Here is a 19,075-nt window from a genome sequence, read left to right as displayed (position 1 = left end):
CAACAATTACAAAGTTTTTTTGGGAAACTGATATAGTCTCTGTATCTGTGTACGTGTGATAAATAAGATACATGACGAAGATACTGTACACACGCACCAACTTAATTACACACACACACACACACACACGTTATGTTATTCTATCCTCGTGGGGACCAAAACATTTATTTCCATTCAAAATCCTATTTTTCATAACCTTAACCCGCACCCTAAATCTAACCCCTCACCCTAAATCTAACCACTAACCCCTCACCCTAAATCTAACCCCTCACCCTAAATCTAACCACTAACCCCTCACCCTAAATCTAACCCCTCACCCTAAATCTAACCCCGCACCCTAAATCTAACCCCGCACCCTAAATCTAACCATTAACCCCTCACCTAAATCTAACCACTAACCCCTCACCCTAAATCTAACCCCTCACCCTAAATCTAAACACTAGCCCCTCACCCTAAATCTAACCACTAACCCCTCACCCTAAATCTAACCCCTCACCCTAAATCTAACCACTAACCCCTCACCCTAAATCTAACCACTAACCCCTCACCCTAAATCTAACCACTAACCCCTCACCCTAAATCTAACCACTAACCCCTCACCCTAAATCTAACCACTAACCCCTCACCCTAAATCTAACCACTCACCCTAAATCTAACCCTTCACCCTAAATCTAACCACTAACCCCTCACCCTAAATCTAATCACTAACCCCTCACCCTAAATCTAACCCCTCACCCTAAATCTAACCACTAACCCCTCACCCTAAATCTAACCCCTCACCTAAATCTAACCACTAACCCCTCACCCTAAATCTAACCACTAACCCCTCACCCTAAATCTAACCACTAACCCCGCACCCTAAATCTAACCACTAACCCCTCACCCTAAATCTAACCACTAACCCCTCACACTAAGTCTAACCCCTCACCCTAAATCTAACCCCTCACCCTAAATCTAACCCCTCACCCTAAATCTAACCCCTCACCCTAAATCTAACCCCTCACCCTAAATCTAACCACTAACCCCTCACCCTAAATCTAACCACTAACCCCTCACCCTAAATCTAACCACTAACCCCTCACCCTAACCCTAATTGTAACCCCTCAGCTTAAAGTAGCCTTTTTCCCCCATGGGTACTTGGGAATTGTCCCCACAAGGGTGAATGTTATTTGTTGTACTATCCTTGTGGGGACGTTGAGGGGATTTAAGGGCCCTACAAGTATAGAAGAACCAACCAACAAACGTGTGTTCTAGATCCTCATACTGTGTTCTGAGTAACTCTACATCTGGGCTGTATTCATTAGTAGACACTGTAGCAAAACCATTCTGCAACGGGAAAAACAAAAACAAGCATTTCTTATTGGACTAGTTCTGATTTGCTTCCGTGATTTCGTTACCAGTGAATAGGCCTAAACAACGGGGGCGGCAGGGTAGCCTAGTGGTTAGAGCGTTGGACTAGTAACCGAAAGGTTGCAAGTTCAAATCCCCGAGCTGACAAGGTACAAATCTGTCGTTCTGCCCCTGAACAGACAGTTAACCCCACTGTTCCTAGGCCGTCATTGAAAATAAGAATTTGTTCTTAACTGACCTGCCTAGTAAAATAAAATAAATAAAAATTACTTGATATAGGGAGGCTGGGACATCCTTGAATGTCCTAATGACTAAATCTAATCAGTTGATGGATCATATCAGCTACTCGATTAGTTAGTTGATTGATTGGCAGATTGATTGGTTAATTAACAACGCCGGTGGGTTGTGCTCTTCTGCCAGGAACATCTCTGATGCCCAGAACTACCGTCCCGTAGAGGATCTGTTCCGTATTCACCTGTCTGAGAAGAAACGAGCCCGCAGGATCCTGGAGCAGGTAGCACTGCTCTAGCTGTGTTGTGATCTGTTCTAGTTTTGTGCTGTTATATATTCTAGGTGTGTAATGTTATGTCATAATGTATTCTAGGTGTGTTATGTCATAATGTATTCTAGGTGTGTTATGTCATGTATTCTAGGTGTGTTATGTCATGTATTCTAGGTGTGTTATGTCATAATGTATTCTAGGTGTGTAATGTTATGTATTCTAGGTGTGTTATGTCATGTATTCTAGGTGTGTTATGTCGTGTTATGTCATGTATTCTAGGTGTGTTATGTCGTGTATTCTAGGTGTGTTATGTCATGTTATGTTATGTATTCTAGGTGTGTAATGTCATGTATTCTAGGTGTGTTATGTCATGTTATGTCATGTATTCTAGGTGTGTTATGTCATGTATTCTAGGTGTGTTATGTCATGTTATGTCATGTATTCTAGGTGTGTAATGTCATGTTATGTCATGTATTCTAGGTGTGTAATGTCATGTATTCTAGGTGTGTTATGTCATGTTATGTCATGTATTCTAGGTGTGTTATGTCATGTTATGTCATGTATTCTAGGTGTGTTATGTCATGTATTCTAGGTGTGTAATGTCATGTATTCTAGTATTCATGTTATGGTGTGTTATGTCATACTGTATTCTAGGTGTGTTATGTCATGTATTCTAGGTGTGTTATGTCATGTATTCTAGGTGTGTTATGTCATGTCATGTTATGTATTCTAGGTGTGTTATGTCATGTATTCTAGGTGTGTTATGTCATGTTATGTCATGTATTCTAGGTGTGTTATGTCATGTTATGTCATGTATTCTAGGTGTGTTATGTCATGTATTCTAGGTGTGTTATGTCATGTCATGTTATGTATTCTAGGTGTGTTATGTCATGTATTCTAGGTGTGTTATGTCATGTATTCTAGGTGTGTAATGTCATGTTATGTCATAATGTATTCTAGGTGTGTAATGTCATGTTATGTCATAATGTATTCTAGGTGTGTAATGTCATGTTATGTCATAATGTATTCTAGGTGTGTAATGTCATGTATTCTAGGTGTGTTATGTCATGTATTCTAGGTGTGTAATGTCATGTTATGTCATAATGTATTCTAGGTGTGTAATGTCATGTATTCTAGGTGTGTTATGTCATAATGTATTCTAGGTGTGTTATGTCATACTGTATTCTAGGTGTGTTATGTCATGTATTCTAGGTGTGTAATGTCATGTTATGTCATAATGTATTCTAGGTGTGTTATGTCATACTGTATTCTAGGTGTGTTATGTCATGTATTCTAGGTGTGTTATGTCATGTATTCTAGGTGTGTTATGTCATAATGTATTCTAGGTGTGTTATGTCATGTATTCTAGGTGTGTAATGTCATGTATTCTAGGTGTGTTATGTCATGTTATGTCATGTATTCTAGGTGTGTTATGTCATACTGTATTCTAGGTGTGTTATGTCATGTATTCTAGGTGTGTAATGTCATGTATTCTAGGTGTGTTATGTCATGTATTCTAGGTGTGTAATGTCATGTATTCTAGGTGTGTTATGTCATGTTATGTCATGTATTCTAGGTGTGTTATGTCATGTTATGTCATGTATTCTAGGTGTGTTATGTCATGTATTCTAGGTGTGTTATGTCATGTCATGTTATGTATTCTAGGTGTGTTATGTCATGTATTCTAGGTGTGTTATGTCATACTGTATTCTAGGTGTGTAATGTCATGTATTCTAGGTGTGTTATGTCATGTTATGTCATGTATTCTAGGTGTGTTATGTCATGTATTCTAGGTGTGTTATGTCATGTCATGTTATGTATTCTAGGTGTGTTATGTCATGTTATGTCATGTATTCTAGGTGTGTTATGTCATGTTATGTCATGTATTCTAGGTGTGTTATGTCATGTATTCTAGGTGTGTTATGTCATGTCATGTTATGTATTCTAGGTGTGTTATGTCATGTATTCTAGGTGTGTAATGTCATGTATTCTAGGTGTGTTATGTCATGTATTCTAGGTGTGTAATGTCATGTATTCTAGGTGTGTTATGTCATAATGTATTCTAGGTGTGTAATGTCATGTATTCTAGGTGTGTAATGTCATGTTATGTCATAATGTATTCTAGGTGTGTAATGTCATGGTATGTCATGTATTCTAGGTGTGTTATGTCATGTTATGTCATGTATTCTAGGTGTGTTATGTCATGTTATGTCATGTATTCTAGGTGTGTTATGTCATAATGTATTCTAGGTGTGTAATGTCATGTTATGTCATGTATTCTAGGTGTGTAATGTTATATATTCTAGGTGTGTAATGTCATATATTCTAGGTGTGTAATGTCATGTATTCTAGGTGTGTAATGTCATGTATTCTAGGTGTGTTATGTCAAAATGTATTCTAGGTGTGTTATGTCATGTATTCTAGGTGTGTTATGTCATGTTATGTTATGTATTCTAGGTGTGTTATGTCATGTTATGTCATGTATTCTAGGTGTGTTATGTCATGTTATGTCATGTATTCTAGGTGTGTAATGTCATGTATTCTAGGTGTGTAATGTCATGTATTCTAGGTGTGTAATGTCATGTATTCTAGGTGTGTAATGTCATGTATTCTAGGTGTGTAATGTCATGTATTCTAGGTGTGTAATGTCATGTATTCTAGGTGTGTAATGTCATGTATTCTAGGTGTGTAATGTCATGTTATGTCATGTATTCTAGGTGTGTTATGTCATGTTATGTCATGTATTCTAGGTGTGTTATGTCATGTATTCTAGGTGTGTAATGTCATGTAATGTCATGTATTCTAGGTGTGTAATGTCATGTAATGTCATGTATTCTAGGTGTGTTATGTCATAATGTATTCTAGGTGTGTTATGTCATGTATTCTAGGTGTGTTATGTCATAATGTATTCTAGGTGTGTTATGTCATGTATTCTAGGTGTGTTATGTCATGTATTCTAGGTGTGTTATGTCATGTTATGTCATGTATTCTAGGTGTGTTATGTCATGTTATGTCATGTATTCTAGGTGTGTTATGTCATGTATTCTAGGTGTGTTATGTCATGTATTCTAGGTGTGTTATGTCATGTTATGTCATGTATTCTAGGTGTGTTATGTCATGTATTCTAGGTGTGTTATGTCATGTATTCTAGGTGTCATGTATTCTAGGTGTGTTATGTCATGTTATGTCATGTATTCTAGGTGTGTTATGTCATGTATTCTAGGTGTGTTATGTCATGTTATGTCAATGTATTCTAGGTGTGTTATGTCATGTATTCTAGTGTGTGTGTGTTATGTCATGTCATTCTTCTAGGTGTGTTATGTCATGTTATGTCATGTATTCTAGGTGTGTTATGTCATGTTATGTCATGTATTCTAGGTGTGTTATGTCATGTTATGTCATGTATTCTAGGTGTGTTATGTCATGTTATGTCATGTATTCTAGGTGTGTTATGTCATGTATTCTAGGTGTGTTATGTCATGTTATGTAATGTATTCTAGGTGTGTTATGTCATGTATTCTAGGTGTGTTATGTCATGTATTCTAGGTGTGTTATGTCATGTTATGTCATGTATTCTAGGTGTGTTATGTCATGTTATGTCATGTATTCTAGGTGTGTTATGTCATGTTATGTCATGTATTCTAGGTGTGTAATGTCATGTTATGTCATGTATTCTAGGTGTGTTATGTCATGTATTCTAGGTGTGTTATGTCATGTATTCTAGGTGTGTTATGTCATGTATTCTAGGTGTGTTATGTCATGTATTCTAGGTGTGTTATGTCATAATGTATTCTAGGTGTGTAATGTTATGTATTCTAGGTGTGTTATGTCATGTATTCTAGGTGTGTTATGTCATGTATTCTAGGTGTGTTATGTCATGTATTCTAGGTGTGTTATGTCATGTATTCTAGGTGTGTTATGTTATGTATTCTAGGTGTGTTATGTCATGTATTCTAGGTGTGTTATGTCATAATGTATTCTAGGTGTGTTATGTTATGTCATAATGTATTCTAGGTGTGTAATGTCATGTATTCTAGGTGTGTAATGTCATGTATTCTAGGTGTGTATGTCATGTATTCTAGGTGTGTTATGTTATGTCATAATGTATTCTAGGTGTGTAATGTCATGTATTCTAGGTGTGTTATGTCATGTATTCTAGGTGTGTTATGTCATAATGTATTCTAGGTGTGTTATGTTATGTCATAATGTATTCTAGGTGTGTAATGTCATGTATTCTAGGTGTGTTATGTCATGTATTCTAGGTGTGTTATGTCAGGTGTTTATGTATTCTAGGTGTGTTATGTCATGTTATGTCATAATGTATTCTAGGTGTGTTAATGTCATGTGTATTCTAGGTGTGTTATGTCATGTATTCTAGGTGTGTTATGTCATGTATTCTAGGTGTGTAATGTCATGTATTCTAGGTGTGTTATGTCATGTATTCTAGGTGTGTTATGTTATGTCATAATGTATTCTAGGTGTGTAATGTCATGTATTCTAGGTGTGTTATGTCATGTATTCTAGGTGTGTAATGTCATGTATTCTAGGTGTGTTATGTTATGTCATAATGTATTCTAGGTGTGTTATGTCATGTATTCTAGGTGTGTTATGTCATGTATTCTAGGTGTGTAATGTCATGTATTCTAGGTGTGTTATGTCATGTTATGTTATGTATTCTAGGTGTGTAATGTCATGTATTCTAGGTGTGTTATGTCATGTTATGTCATGTATTCTAGGTGTGTAATGTCATGTATTCTAGGTGTGTTATGTCATACTGTATTCTAGGTGTGTAATGTCATGTATTCTAGGTGTGTTATGTCATGTATTCTAGGTGTGTAATGTCATGTATTCTAGGTGTGTTATGTATTCTAGGTGTGTTATGTCATGTTATGTCATAATGTATTCTAGGTGTGTTATGTCATGTTATGTCATACTGTATTCTAGGTGTGTAATGTCATGTATTCTAGGTGTGTTATGTATTCTAGGTGTGTTATGTCATGTTATGTCATGTATTCTGGGTGTGTAATGTCATGTATTCTAGGTGTGTTATGTCATGTATTCTAGGTGTGTAATGTCATGTATTCTAGGTGTGTAATGTCATGTATTCTAGGTGTGTAATGTCATGTATTCTAGGTGTGTTATGTCATGTATTCTAGGTGTGTAATGTCATGTATTCTAGGTGTGTAATGTCATGTATTCTAGGTGTGTTATGTCATGTATTCTAGGTGTGTTATGTCATGTTATGTCATGTATTCTAGGTGTGTTATGTCATGTATTCTAGGTGTGTTATGTCATGTTATGTCATGTATTCTAGGTGTGTAATGTCATGTATTCTAGGTGTGTTATGTCATACTGTATTCTAGGTGTGTTATGTCATGTATTCTAGGTGTGTAATGTCATGTTATGTCATAATGTATTCTAGGTGTGTTATGTCATGTATTCTAGGTGTGTAATGTCATGTTATGTCATGTATTCTAGGTGTGTTATGTCATGTATTCTAGGTGTGTTATGTCATGTATTCTAGGTGTGTTATGTCATGTATTCTAGGTGTGTAATGTTATGTATTCTAGGTGTGTTATGTCATAATGTATTCTAGGTGTGTTATGTCATGTTATGTCATGTATTCTAGGTGTGTTATGTCATACTGTATTCTAGGTGTGTTATGTCATGTATTCTAGGTGTGTTATGTCATGTATTCTAGGTGTGTTATGTCATGTCATGTTATATATTCTAGGTGTGTAATGTTATGTCATAATGTATTCTAGGTGTGTTATGTCATAATGTATTCTAGGTGTGTTATGTCATGTATTCTAGGTGTGTTATGTCATGTATTCTAGGTGTGTTATGTCATAATGTATTCTAGGTGTGTAATGTTATGTATTCTAGGTGTGTTATGTCATGTATTCTAGGTGTGTTATGTCGTGTTATGTCATGTATTCTAGGTGTGTTATGTCGTGTATTCTAGGTGTGTTATGTCATGTTATGTTATGTATTCTAGGTGTGTAATGTCATGTATTCTAGGTGTGTTATGTCATGTTATGTCATGTATTCTAGGTGTGTTATGTCATGTATTCTAGGTGTGTTATGTCATGTTATGTCATGTATTCTAGGTGTGTAATGTCATGTATTCTAGGTGTGTTATGTCATGTTATGTCATGTATTCTAGGTGTGTTATGTCATGTTATGTCATGTATTCTAGGTGTGTTATGTCATGTATTCTAGGTGTGTAATGTCATGTATTCTAGGTGTGTAATGTCATGTTATGTCATGTATTCTAGGTGTGTTATGTCATACTGTATTCTAGGTGTGTTATGTCATGTATTCTAGGTGTGTTATGTCATGTATTCTAGGTGTGTTATGTCATGTCATGTTATGTATTCTAGGTGTGTTATGTCATGTATTCTAGGTGTGTTATGTCATGTTATGTCATGTATTCTAGGTGTGTTATGTCATGTTATGTCATGTATTCTAGGTGTGTTATGTCATGTATTCTAGGTGTGTTATGTCATGTCATGTTATGTATTCTAGGTGTGTTATGTCATGTATTCTAGGTGTGTTATGTCATGTATTCTAGGTGTGTAATGTCATGTTATGTCATAATGTATTCTAGGTGTGTAATGTCATGTTATGTCATAATGTATTCTAGGTGTGTAATGTCATGTTATGTCATAATGTATTCTAGGTGTGTAATGTCATTTATTCTAGGTGTGTTATGTCATGTATTCTAGGTGTGTAATGTCATGTTATGTCATAATGTATTCTAGGTGTGTAATGTCATGTATTCTAGGTGTGTTATGTCATAATGTATTCTAGGTGTGTTATGTCATACTGTATTCTAGGTGTGTTATGTCATGTATTCTAGGTGTGTAATGTCATGTTATGTCATAATGTATTCTAGGTGTGTTATGTCATACTGTATTCTAGGTGTGTTATGTCATGTATTCTAGGTGTGTTATGTCATGTATTCTAGGTGTGTTATGTCATAATGTATTCTAGGTGTGTTATGTCATGTATTCTAGGTGTGTAATGTCATGTATTCTAGGTGTGTTATGTCATGTTATGTCATGTATTCTAGGTGTGTTATGTCATACTGTATTCTAGGTGTGTTATGTCATGTATTCTAGGTGTGTAATGTCATGTATTCTAGGTGTGTTATGTCATGTATTCTAGGTGTGTAATGTCATGTATTCTAGGTGTGTTATGTCATGTTATGTCATGTATTCTAGGTGTGTTATGTCATGTTATGTCATGTATTCTAGGTGTGTTATGTCATGTATTCTAGGTGTGTTATGTCATGTCATGTTATGTATTCTAGGTGTGTTATGTCATGTATTCTAGGTGTGTTATGTCATACTGTATTCTAGGTGTGTAATGTCATGTATTCTAGGTGTGTTATGTCATGTTATGTCATGTATTCTAGGTGTGTTATGTCATGTATTCTAGGTGTGTTATGTCATGTTATGTATTCTAGGTGTGTTATGTCATGTTATGTCATGTATTCTAGGTGTGTTATGTCATGTTATGTCATGTATTCTAGGTGTGTTATGTCATGTATTCTAGGTGTGTTATGTCATGTCATGTTATGTATTCTAGGTGTGTTATGTCATGTATTCTAGGTGTGTAATGTCATGTATTCTAGGTGTGTTATGTCATGTATTCTAGGTGTGTAATGTCATGTATTCTAGGTGTGTTATGTCATAATGTATTCTAGGTGTGTAATGTCATGTATTCTAGGTGTGTAATGTCATGTTATGTCATAATGTATTCTAGGTGTGTAATGTCATGGTATGTCATGTATTCTAGGTGTGTTATGTCATAATGTATTCTAGGTGTGTAATGTCATGTATTCTAGGTGTGTAATGTCATGTTATGTCATAATGTATTCTAGGTGTGTAATGTCATGGTATGTCATGTATTCTAGGTGTGTTATGTCATGTTATGTCATGTATTCTAGGTGTGTTATGTCATGTTATGTCATGTATTCTAGGTGTGTTATGTCATAATGTATTCTAGGTGTGTAATGTCATGTTATGTCATGTATTCTAGGTGTGTAATGTTATATATTCTAGGTGTGTAATGTCATATATTCTAGGTGTGTAATGTCATGTATTCTAGGTGTGTAATGTCATGTATTCTAGGTGTGTTATGTCAAAATGTATTCTAGGTGTGTTATGTCATGTATTCTAGGTGTGTTATGTCATGTTATGTTATGTATTCTAGGTGTGTTATGTCATGTTATGTCATGTATTCTAGGTGTGTTATGTCATGTTATGTCATGTATTCTAGGTGTGTAATGTCATGTATTCTAGGTGTGTAATGTCATGTATTCTAGGTGTGTAATGTCATGTATTCTAGGTGTGTAATGTCATGTATTCTAGGTGTGTTATGTCATAATGTATTCTAGGTGTGTTATGTCATAATGTATTCTAGGTGTGTTATGTCATGTATTCTAGGTGTGTAATGTCATAATGTATTCTAGGTGTGTAATGTCATGTATTCTAGGTGTGTTATGTCATGTATTCTAGGTGTGTTATGTCATGTATTCTAGGTGTGTAATGTCATGTATTCTAGGTGTGTAATGTCATGTATTCTAGGTGTGTTATGTCATGTATTCTAGGTGTGTTATGTCATGTATTCTAGGTGTGTAATGTCATGTAATGTCATGTATTCTAGGTGTGTAATGTCATGTATTCTAGGTGTGTAATGTCATGTTATGTCATGTATTCTAGGTGTGTAATGTCATGTATTCTAGGTGTGTAATGTCATGTTATGTCATGTATTCTAGGTGTGTTATGTCATGTATTCTAGGTGTGTAATGTCATGTAATGTCATGTATTCTAGGTGTGTAATGTCATGTAATGTCATGTATTCTAGGTGTGTTATGTCATAATGTATTCTAGGTGTGTTATGTCATGTATTCTAGGTGTGTTATGTCATAATGTATTCTAGGTGTGTTATGTCATGTATTCTAGGTGTGTTATGTCATGTATTCTAGGTGTGTTATGTCATGTTATGTCATGTATTCTAGGTGTGTTATGTCATGTTATGTCATGTATTCTAGGTGTGTTATGTCATGTATTCTAGGTGTGTTATGTCATGTATTCTAGGTGTGTTATGTCATGTTATGTCATGTATTCTAGGTGTGTTATGTCATGTATTCTAGGTGTGTTATGTCATGTTATGTCATGTATTCTAGGTGTTATTCATGTCATGTATTCTAGGTGTGTTATGTCATGTATTCTAGGTGTGTTATGTCATGTTATGTAATGTATTCTAGGTGTGTTATGTCATGTATTCTAGGTGTGTTATGTCATGTATTCTAGGTGTGTTATGTCATGTATTCTAGGTGTGTTATGTCATGTTATGTCATGTATTCTAGGTGTGTTATGTCATGTTATGTCATGTATTCTAGGTGTGTAATGTCATGTTATGTCATGTATTCTAGGTGTGTTATGTCATGTATTCTAGGTGTGTTATGTCATGTATTCTAGGTGTGTTATGTCATGTATTCTAGGTGTGTTATGTCATAATGTATTCTAGGTGTGTAATGTTATGTATTCTAGGTGTGTTATGTCATGTATTCTAGGTGTGTTATGTCATGTATTCTAGGTGTGTTATGTCATGTATTCTAGGTGTGTTATGTCATGTATTCTAGGTGTGTTATGTTATGTATTCTAGGTGTGTTATGTCATGTATTCTAGGTGTGTTATGTCATAATGTATTCTAGGTGTGTTATGTTATGTCATAATGTATTCTAGGTGTGTAATGTCATGTATTCTAGGTGTGTAATGTCATGTATTCTAGGTGTGTTATGTCATGTATTCTAGGTGTGTTATGTTATGTCATAATGTATTCTAGGTGTGTAATGTCATGTATTCTAGGTGTGTTATGTCATGTATTCTAGGTGTGTTATGTCATGTATTCTAGGTGTGTAATGTCATGTATTCTAGGTGTGTTATGTCATGTATTCTAGGTGTGTTATGTTATGTCATAATGTATTCTAGGTGTGTAATGTCATGTATTCTAGGTGTGTTATGTCATGTATTCTAGGTGTGTAATGTCATGTATTCTAGGTGTGTTATGTTATGTCATAATGTATTCTAGGTGTGTTATGTCATGTATTCTAGGTGTGTTATGTCATGTATTCTAGGTGTGTAATGTCATGTATTCTAGGTGTGTTATGTCATGTTATGTTATGTATTCTAGGTGTGTAATGTCATGTATTCTAGGTGTGTTATGTCATGTTATGTCATGTATTCTAGGTGTGTAATGTCATGTATTCTAGGTGTGTTATGTCATACTGTATTCTAGGTGTGTAATGTCATGTATTCTAGGTGTGTTATGTCATGTATTCTAGGTGTGTAATGTCATGTATTCTAGGTGTGTTATGTATTCTAGGTGTGTTATGTCATGTTATGTCATAATGTATTCTAGGTGTGTTATGTCATGTTATGTCATACTGTATTCTAGGTGTGTAATGTCATGTATTCTAGGTGTGTTATGTATTCTAGGTGTGTTATGTCATGTTATGTCATGTATTCTGGGTGTGTAATGTCATGTATTCTAGGTGTGTTATGTCATGTATTCTAGGTGTGTAATGTCATGTATTCTAGGTGTGTAATGTCATGTATTCTAGGTGTGTAATGTCATGTATTCTAGGTGTGTTATGTCATGTATTCTAGGTGTGTAATGTCATGTATTCTAGGTGTGTAATGTCATGTATTCTAGGTGTGTTATGTCATGTATTCTAGGTGTGTTATGTCATGTTATGTCATGTATTCTAGGTGTGTTATGTCATGTATTCTAGGTGTGTTATGTCATGTTATGTCATGTATTCTAGGTGTGTAATGTCATGTATTCTAGGTGTGTTATGTCATACTGTATTCTAGGTGTGTTATGTCATGTATTCTAGGTGTGTAATGTCATGTTATGTCATAATGTATTCTAGGTGTGTTATGTCATGTATTCTAGGTGTGTAATGTCATGTTATGTCATGTATTCTAGGTGTGTTATGTCATGTATTCTAGGTGTGTTATGTCATGTATTCTAGGTGTGTTATGTCATGTATTCTATGTGTGTTATGTCATGTATTCTAGGTGTGTTATGTCATGTATTCTAGGTGTGTAATGTCATGTAATGTCATGTATTCTAGGTGTGTAATGTCATGTATTCTAGGTGTGTAATGTCATGTTATGTCATGTATTCTAGGTGTGTTATGTCATGTATTCTAGGTGTGTAATGTCATGTAATGTCATGTATTCTAGGTGTGTAATGTCATGTAATGTCATGTATTCTAGGTGTGTTATGTCATAATGTATTCTAGGTGTGTTATGTCATGTATTCTAGGTGTGTTATGTCATAATGTATTCTAGGTGTGTTATGTCATGTATTCTAGGTGTGTTATGTCATGTATTCTAGGTGTGTTATGTCATGTTATGTCATGTATTCTAGGTGTGTTATGTCATGTTATGTCATGTATTCTAGGTGTGTTATGTCATGTATTCTAGGTGTGTTATGTCATGTATTCTAGGTGTGTTATGTCATGTTATGTCATGTATTCTAGGTGTGTTATGTCATGTATTCTAGGTGTGTTATGTCATGTTATGTCATGTATTCTAGGTGTGTTATGTCATGTTATGTCATGTATTCTAGGTGTGTTATGTCATGTATTCTAGGTGTGTTATGTCATGTTATGTAATGTATTCTAGGTGTGTTATGTCATGTATTCTAGGTGTGTTATGTCATGTATTCTAGGTGTGTTATGTCATGTATTCTAGGTGTGTTATGTTATGTATTCTAGGTGTGTTATGTCATGTTATGTCATGTATTCTAGGTGTGTTATGTCATGTTATGTCATGTATTCTAGGTGTGTTATGTCATGTTATGTCATGTATTCTAGGTGTGTAATGTCATGTTATGTCATGTATTCTAGGTGTGTTATGTCATGTATTCTAGGTGTGTTATGTCATGTATTCTAGGTGTGTTATGTCATGTATTCTAGGTGTGTTATGTCATGTATTCTAGGTGTGTTATGTCATAATGTTATTCTATTCTAGGTGTGTAATGTTATGTATTCTAGGTGTTATGTCATGTATTCTAGGTGTGTTATGTCATGTATTCTAGGTGTGTTATGTCATGTATTCTAGGTGTGTTATGTCATGTATTCTAGGTGTGTTATGTTATGTATTCTAGGTGTGTTGTATGTCATGTATTCTAGGTGTGTTATGTCATGTATTCTAGGTGTGTTATGTTATGTCATAATGTATTCTAGGTGTGTAATGTCATGTATTCTAGGTGTGTAATGTCATGTATTCTAGGTGTGTTATGTCATGTATTCTAGGTGTGTTATGTTATGTCATAATGTATTCTAGGTGTGTAATGTCATGTATTCTAGGTGTGTTATGTCATGTATTCTAGGTGTGTTATGTCATGTATTCTAGGTGTGTAATGTCATGTATTCTAGGTGTGTTATGTCATGTATTCTAGGTGTGTTATGTTATGTCATAATGTATTCTAGGTGTGTAATGTCATGTATTCTAGGTGTGTTATGTCATGTATTCTAGGTGTGTAATGTCATGTATTCTAGGTGTGTTATGTCATGTTATGTCATAATGTATTCTAGGTGTGTTATGTCATGTATTCTAGGTGTGTTATGTCATGTATTCTAGGTGTGTAATGTCATGTATTCTAGGTGTGTTATGTCATGTATTCTAGGTGTGTAATGTCATGTATTCTAGGTGTGTTATGTATTCTAGGTGTGTTATGTCATGTTATGTCATAATGTATTCTAGGTGTGTTATGTCATGTTATGTCATACTGTATTCTAGGTGTGTAATGTCATGTATTCTAGGTGTGTTAATGTATTCTAGGTGTGTTATGTATTCTGTCATGTTATGTCATGTATTCTGGGTGTGTAATGTCATGTATTCTAGGTGTGTTATGTCATGTATTCTAGGTGTGTAATGTCATGTATTCTAGGTGTGTAATGTCATGTATTCTAGGTGTGTAATGTCATGTATTCTAGGTGTGTTATGTCATGTATTCTAGGTGTGTAATGTCATGTATTCTAGGTGTGTAATGTCATGTATTCTAGGTGTGTTATGTCATGTATTCTAGGTGTGTTATGTCATGTTATGTCATGTATTCTAGGTGTGTTATGTCATGTATTCTAGGTGTGTTATGTCATGTTATGTCATGTATTCTAGGTGTGTAATGTCATGTATTCTAGGTGTGTTATGTCATACTGTATTCTAGGTGTGTTATGTCATGTATTCTAGGTGTGTAATGTCATGTTATGTCATAATGTATTCTAGGTGTGTTATGTCATGTATTCTAGGTGTGTAATGTCATGTTATGTCATGTATTCTAGGTGTGTTATGTCATGTATTCTAGGTGTGTTATGTCATGTATTCTAGGTGTGTTATGTCATGTATTCTAGGTGTGTAATGTTATGTATTCTAGGTGTGTTATGTCATAATGTATTCTAGGTGTGTTATGTCATGTTATGTCATGTATTCTAGGTGTGTTATGTCATACTGTATTCTAGGTGTGTTATGTCATGTATTCTAGGTGTGTTATGTCATGTATTCTAGGTGTGTTATGTCATGTTATGTCATGTATTCTAGGTGTGTTATGTCATGTTATGTCATGTATTCTAGGTGTGTAATGTCATGTTATGTCATGTATTCTAGGTGTGTAATGTCATGTATTCTAGGTGTGTTATGTCATGTTATGTCATGTATTCTAGGTGTGTTATGTCATGTTATGTCATGTATTCTAGGTGTGTTATGTCATGTATTCTAGGTGTGTAATGTCATATATTCTAGGTGTGTAATGTCATGTTATGTCATGTATTCTAGGTGTGTTATGTCATACTGTATTCTAGGTGTGTTATGTCATGTATTCTAGGTGTGTTATGTCATGTATTCTAGGTGTGTTATGTCATGTCATGTTATGTATTCTAGGTGTGTTATGTCATGTATTCTAGGTGTGTTATGTCATGTTATGTCATGTATTCTAGGTGTGTTATGTCATGTTATGTCATGTATTCTAGGTGTGTTATGTCATGTATTCTAGGTGTGTTATGTCATGTCATGTTATGTATTCTAGGTGTGTTATGTCATGTATTCTAGGTGTGTAATGTCATGTTATGTCATAATGTATTCTAGGTGTGTAATGTCATGTTATGTCATAATGTATTCTAGGTGTGTAATGTCATGTTATGTCATAATGTATTCTAGGTGTGTAATGTCATGTATTCTAGGTGTGTTATGTCATGTATTCTAGGTGTGTAATGTCATGTTATGTCATAATGTATTCTAGGTGTGTAATGTCATGTATTCTAGGTGTGTTATGTCATAATGTATTCTAGGTGTGTTATGTCATGTATTCTAGGTGTGTTATGTCATGTATTCTAGGTGTGTTATGTCATGTTATGTCATGTATTCTAGGTGTGTTATGTCATGTATTCTAGGTGTGTAATGTCATGTTATGTCATAATGTATTCTAGGTGTGTTATGTCATACTGTATTCTAGGTGTGTTATGTCATGTATTCTAGGTGTGTTATGTCATGTATTCTAGGTGTGTTATGTCATAATGTATTCTAGGTGTGTTATGTCATGTATTCTAGGTGTGTAATGTCATGTATTCTAGGTGTGTTATGTCATGTTATGTCATGTATTCTAGGTGTGTTATGTCATACTGTATTCTAGGTGTGTTATGTCATACTGTATTCTAGGTGTGTTATGTCATGTATTCTAGGTGTGTAATGTCATGTATTCTAGGTGTGTTATGTCATGTATTCTAGGTGTGTAATGTCATGTATTCTAGGTGTGTTATGTCATGTTATGTCATGTATTCTAGGTGTGTTATGTCATGTTATGTCATGTATTCTAGGTGTGTTATGTCATGTATTCTAGGTGTGTTATGTCATGTCATGTTATGTATTCTAGGTGTGTTATGTCATGTATTCTAGGTGTGTTATGTCATACCGTATTCTATGTGTGTTATGTCATGTATTCTAGGTGTGTAATGTCATGTATTCTAGGTGTGTTATGTCATAATGTATTCTAGGTGTGTAATGTCATGTATTCTAGGTGTGTAATGTCATGTTATGTCATAATGTATTCTAGGTGTGTAATGTCATGGTATGTCATGTATTCTAGGTGTGTTATGTCATAATGTATTCTAGGTGTGTAATGTCATGTATTCTAGGTGTGTAATGTCATGTTATGTCATAATGTATTCTAGGTGTGTAATGTCATGGTATGTCATGTATTCTAGGTGTGTTATGTCATGTTATGTCATGTATTCTAGGTGTGTTATGTCATGTTATGTCATGTATTCTAGGTGTGTTATGTCATAATGTATTCTAGGTGTGTAATGTCATGTTATGTCATGTATTCTAGGTGTGTAATGTTATATATTCTAGGTGTGTAATGTCATATATTCTAGGTGTGTAATGTCATGTATTCTAGGTGTGTAATGTCATGTATTCTAGGTGTGTTATGTCAAAATGTATTCTAGGTGTGTTATGTCATGTATTCTAGGTGTGTTATGTCATGTTATGTTATGTATTCTAGGTGTGTTATGTCATGTTATGTCATGTATTCTAGGTGTGTTATGTCATGTTATGTCATGTATTCTAGGTGTGTTATGTCATGTTATGTCATGTATTCTAGGTGTGTAATGTCATGTATTCTAGGTGTGTTATGTCATGTTATGTCATGTATTCTAGGTGTGTAATGTTATGTCATGTATTCTAGGTGTGTAATGTCATGTATTCTAGGTGTGTTATGTCATGTTATGTCATGTATTCTAGGTGTGTTATGTCATGTATTCTAGGTGTGTAATGTCATGTTATGTCATAATGTATTCTAGGTGTGTTATGGCATGTTATGTCATACTGTATTCTAGGTGTGTAATGTCATGTTATGTCATGTATTCTAGGTGTGTAATGTCATGTATTCTAGGTGTGTAATGTCATGTATTCTAGGTGTGTAATGTCATGTTATGTCATAATGTATTCTAGGTGTGTAATGTCATGTTATGTCATGTATTCTAGGTGTGTTATGTCATACTGTATTCTAGGTGTGTTATGTCATGTATTCTAGGTGTGTAATGTCATGTAATGTCATGTATTCTAGGTGTGTAATGTCATGTTATGTATTCTAGGTGTGTTATGTCATGTATTCTAGGTGTGTAATGTCATGTTATGTCATAATGTATTCTAGGTGTGTAATGTCATGTTATGTCATGTATTCTAGGTGTGTAATGTCATGTATTCTAGGTGTGTTATGTCATAATGTATTCTAGGTGTGTCATGTCATGTATTCTAGGTGTGTTATGTCATGTATTCTAGGTGTGTAATGTCATGTATTCTAGGTGTGTTATGTCATGTATTCTAGGTGTGTTATGTCATAATGTATTCTAGGTGTGTTATGTCATAATGTATTCTAGGTGTGTTATGTCATGTATTCTAGGTGTGTAATGTCATAATGTATTCTAGGTGTGTAATGTCATGTATTCTAGGTGTGTTATGTCATGTATTCTAGGTGTGTTATGTCATAATGTATTCTAGGTGTGTAATGTCATGTATTCTAGGTGTGTAATGTCATGTATTCTAGGTGTGTTATGTCATGTATTCTAGGTGTGTTATGTCATGTATTCTAGGTGTGTAATGTCATGTAATGTCATGTATTCTAGGTGTGTAATGTCATGTATTCTAGGTGTGTAATGTCATGTTATGTCATGTATTCTAGGTGTGTAATGTCATGTATTCTAGGTGTGTAATGTCATGTTATGTCATGTATTCTAGGTGTGTTATGTCATGTATTCTAGGTGTGTAATGTCATGTAATGTCATGTATTCTAGGTGTGTAATGTCATGTAATGTCATGTATTCTAGGTGTGTTATGTCATAATGTATTCTAGGTGTGTTATGTCATGTATTCTAGGTGTGTTATGTCATAATGTATTCTAGGTGTGTTATGGTGTGTTATGTCATGTATTCTAGGTGTGTTATGTCATGTTATGTCATGTATTCTAGGTGTGTTATGTCATGTTATGTCATGTATTCTAGGTGTGTTATGTCATGTATTCTAGGTGTGTTATGTCATGTATTCTAGGTGTGTTATGTCATGTTATGTCATGTATTCTAGGTGTGTTATGTCATGTTATGTCATGTATTCTAGGTGTGTTATGTCATGTATTCTAGGTGTGTTA

At 34.5% G+C, this 19,075-nt stretch overlaps 1 protein-coding gene across 1 annotated transcript in view; it reads left to right on the top strand.

Annotated features, from left to right (window-relative positions):
• Nucleotides 1–19,075, top strand: part of proser1 (proline and serine rich 1) — a 66,178-nt gene that overhangs the window by 7,456 nt on the left and 39,647 nt on the right. The window contains 1 exon segment of the mRNA XM_065004996.1: nucleotides 1,771–1,864. Within this exon segment, the coding sequence (XP_064861068.1) occupies nucleotides 1,771–1,864 (94 nt within the window).

This window comes from Oncorhynchus nerka, linkage group LG19, assembly GCF_034236695.1.
Source record: "Oncorhynchus nerka isolate Pitt River linkage group LG19, Oner_Uvic_2.0, whole genome shotgun sequence".
Taxonomy (NCBI): Eukaryota; Metazoa; Chordata; class Actinopteri; order Salmoniformes; family Salmonidae; genus Oncorhynchus; species Oncorhynchus nerka.
Note: the sequence above shows the minus strand (reverse complement) of the source record. Positions and strands in the feature narration are given on the sequence as shown.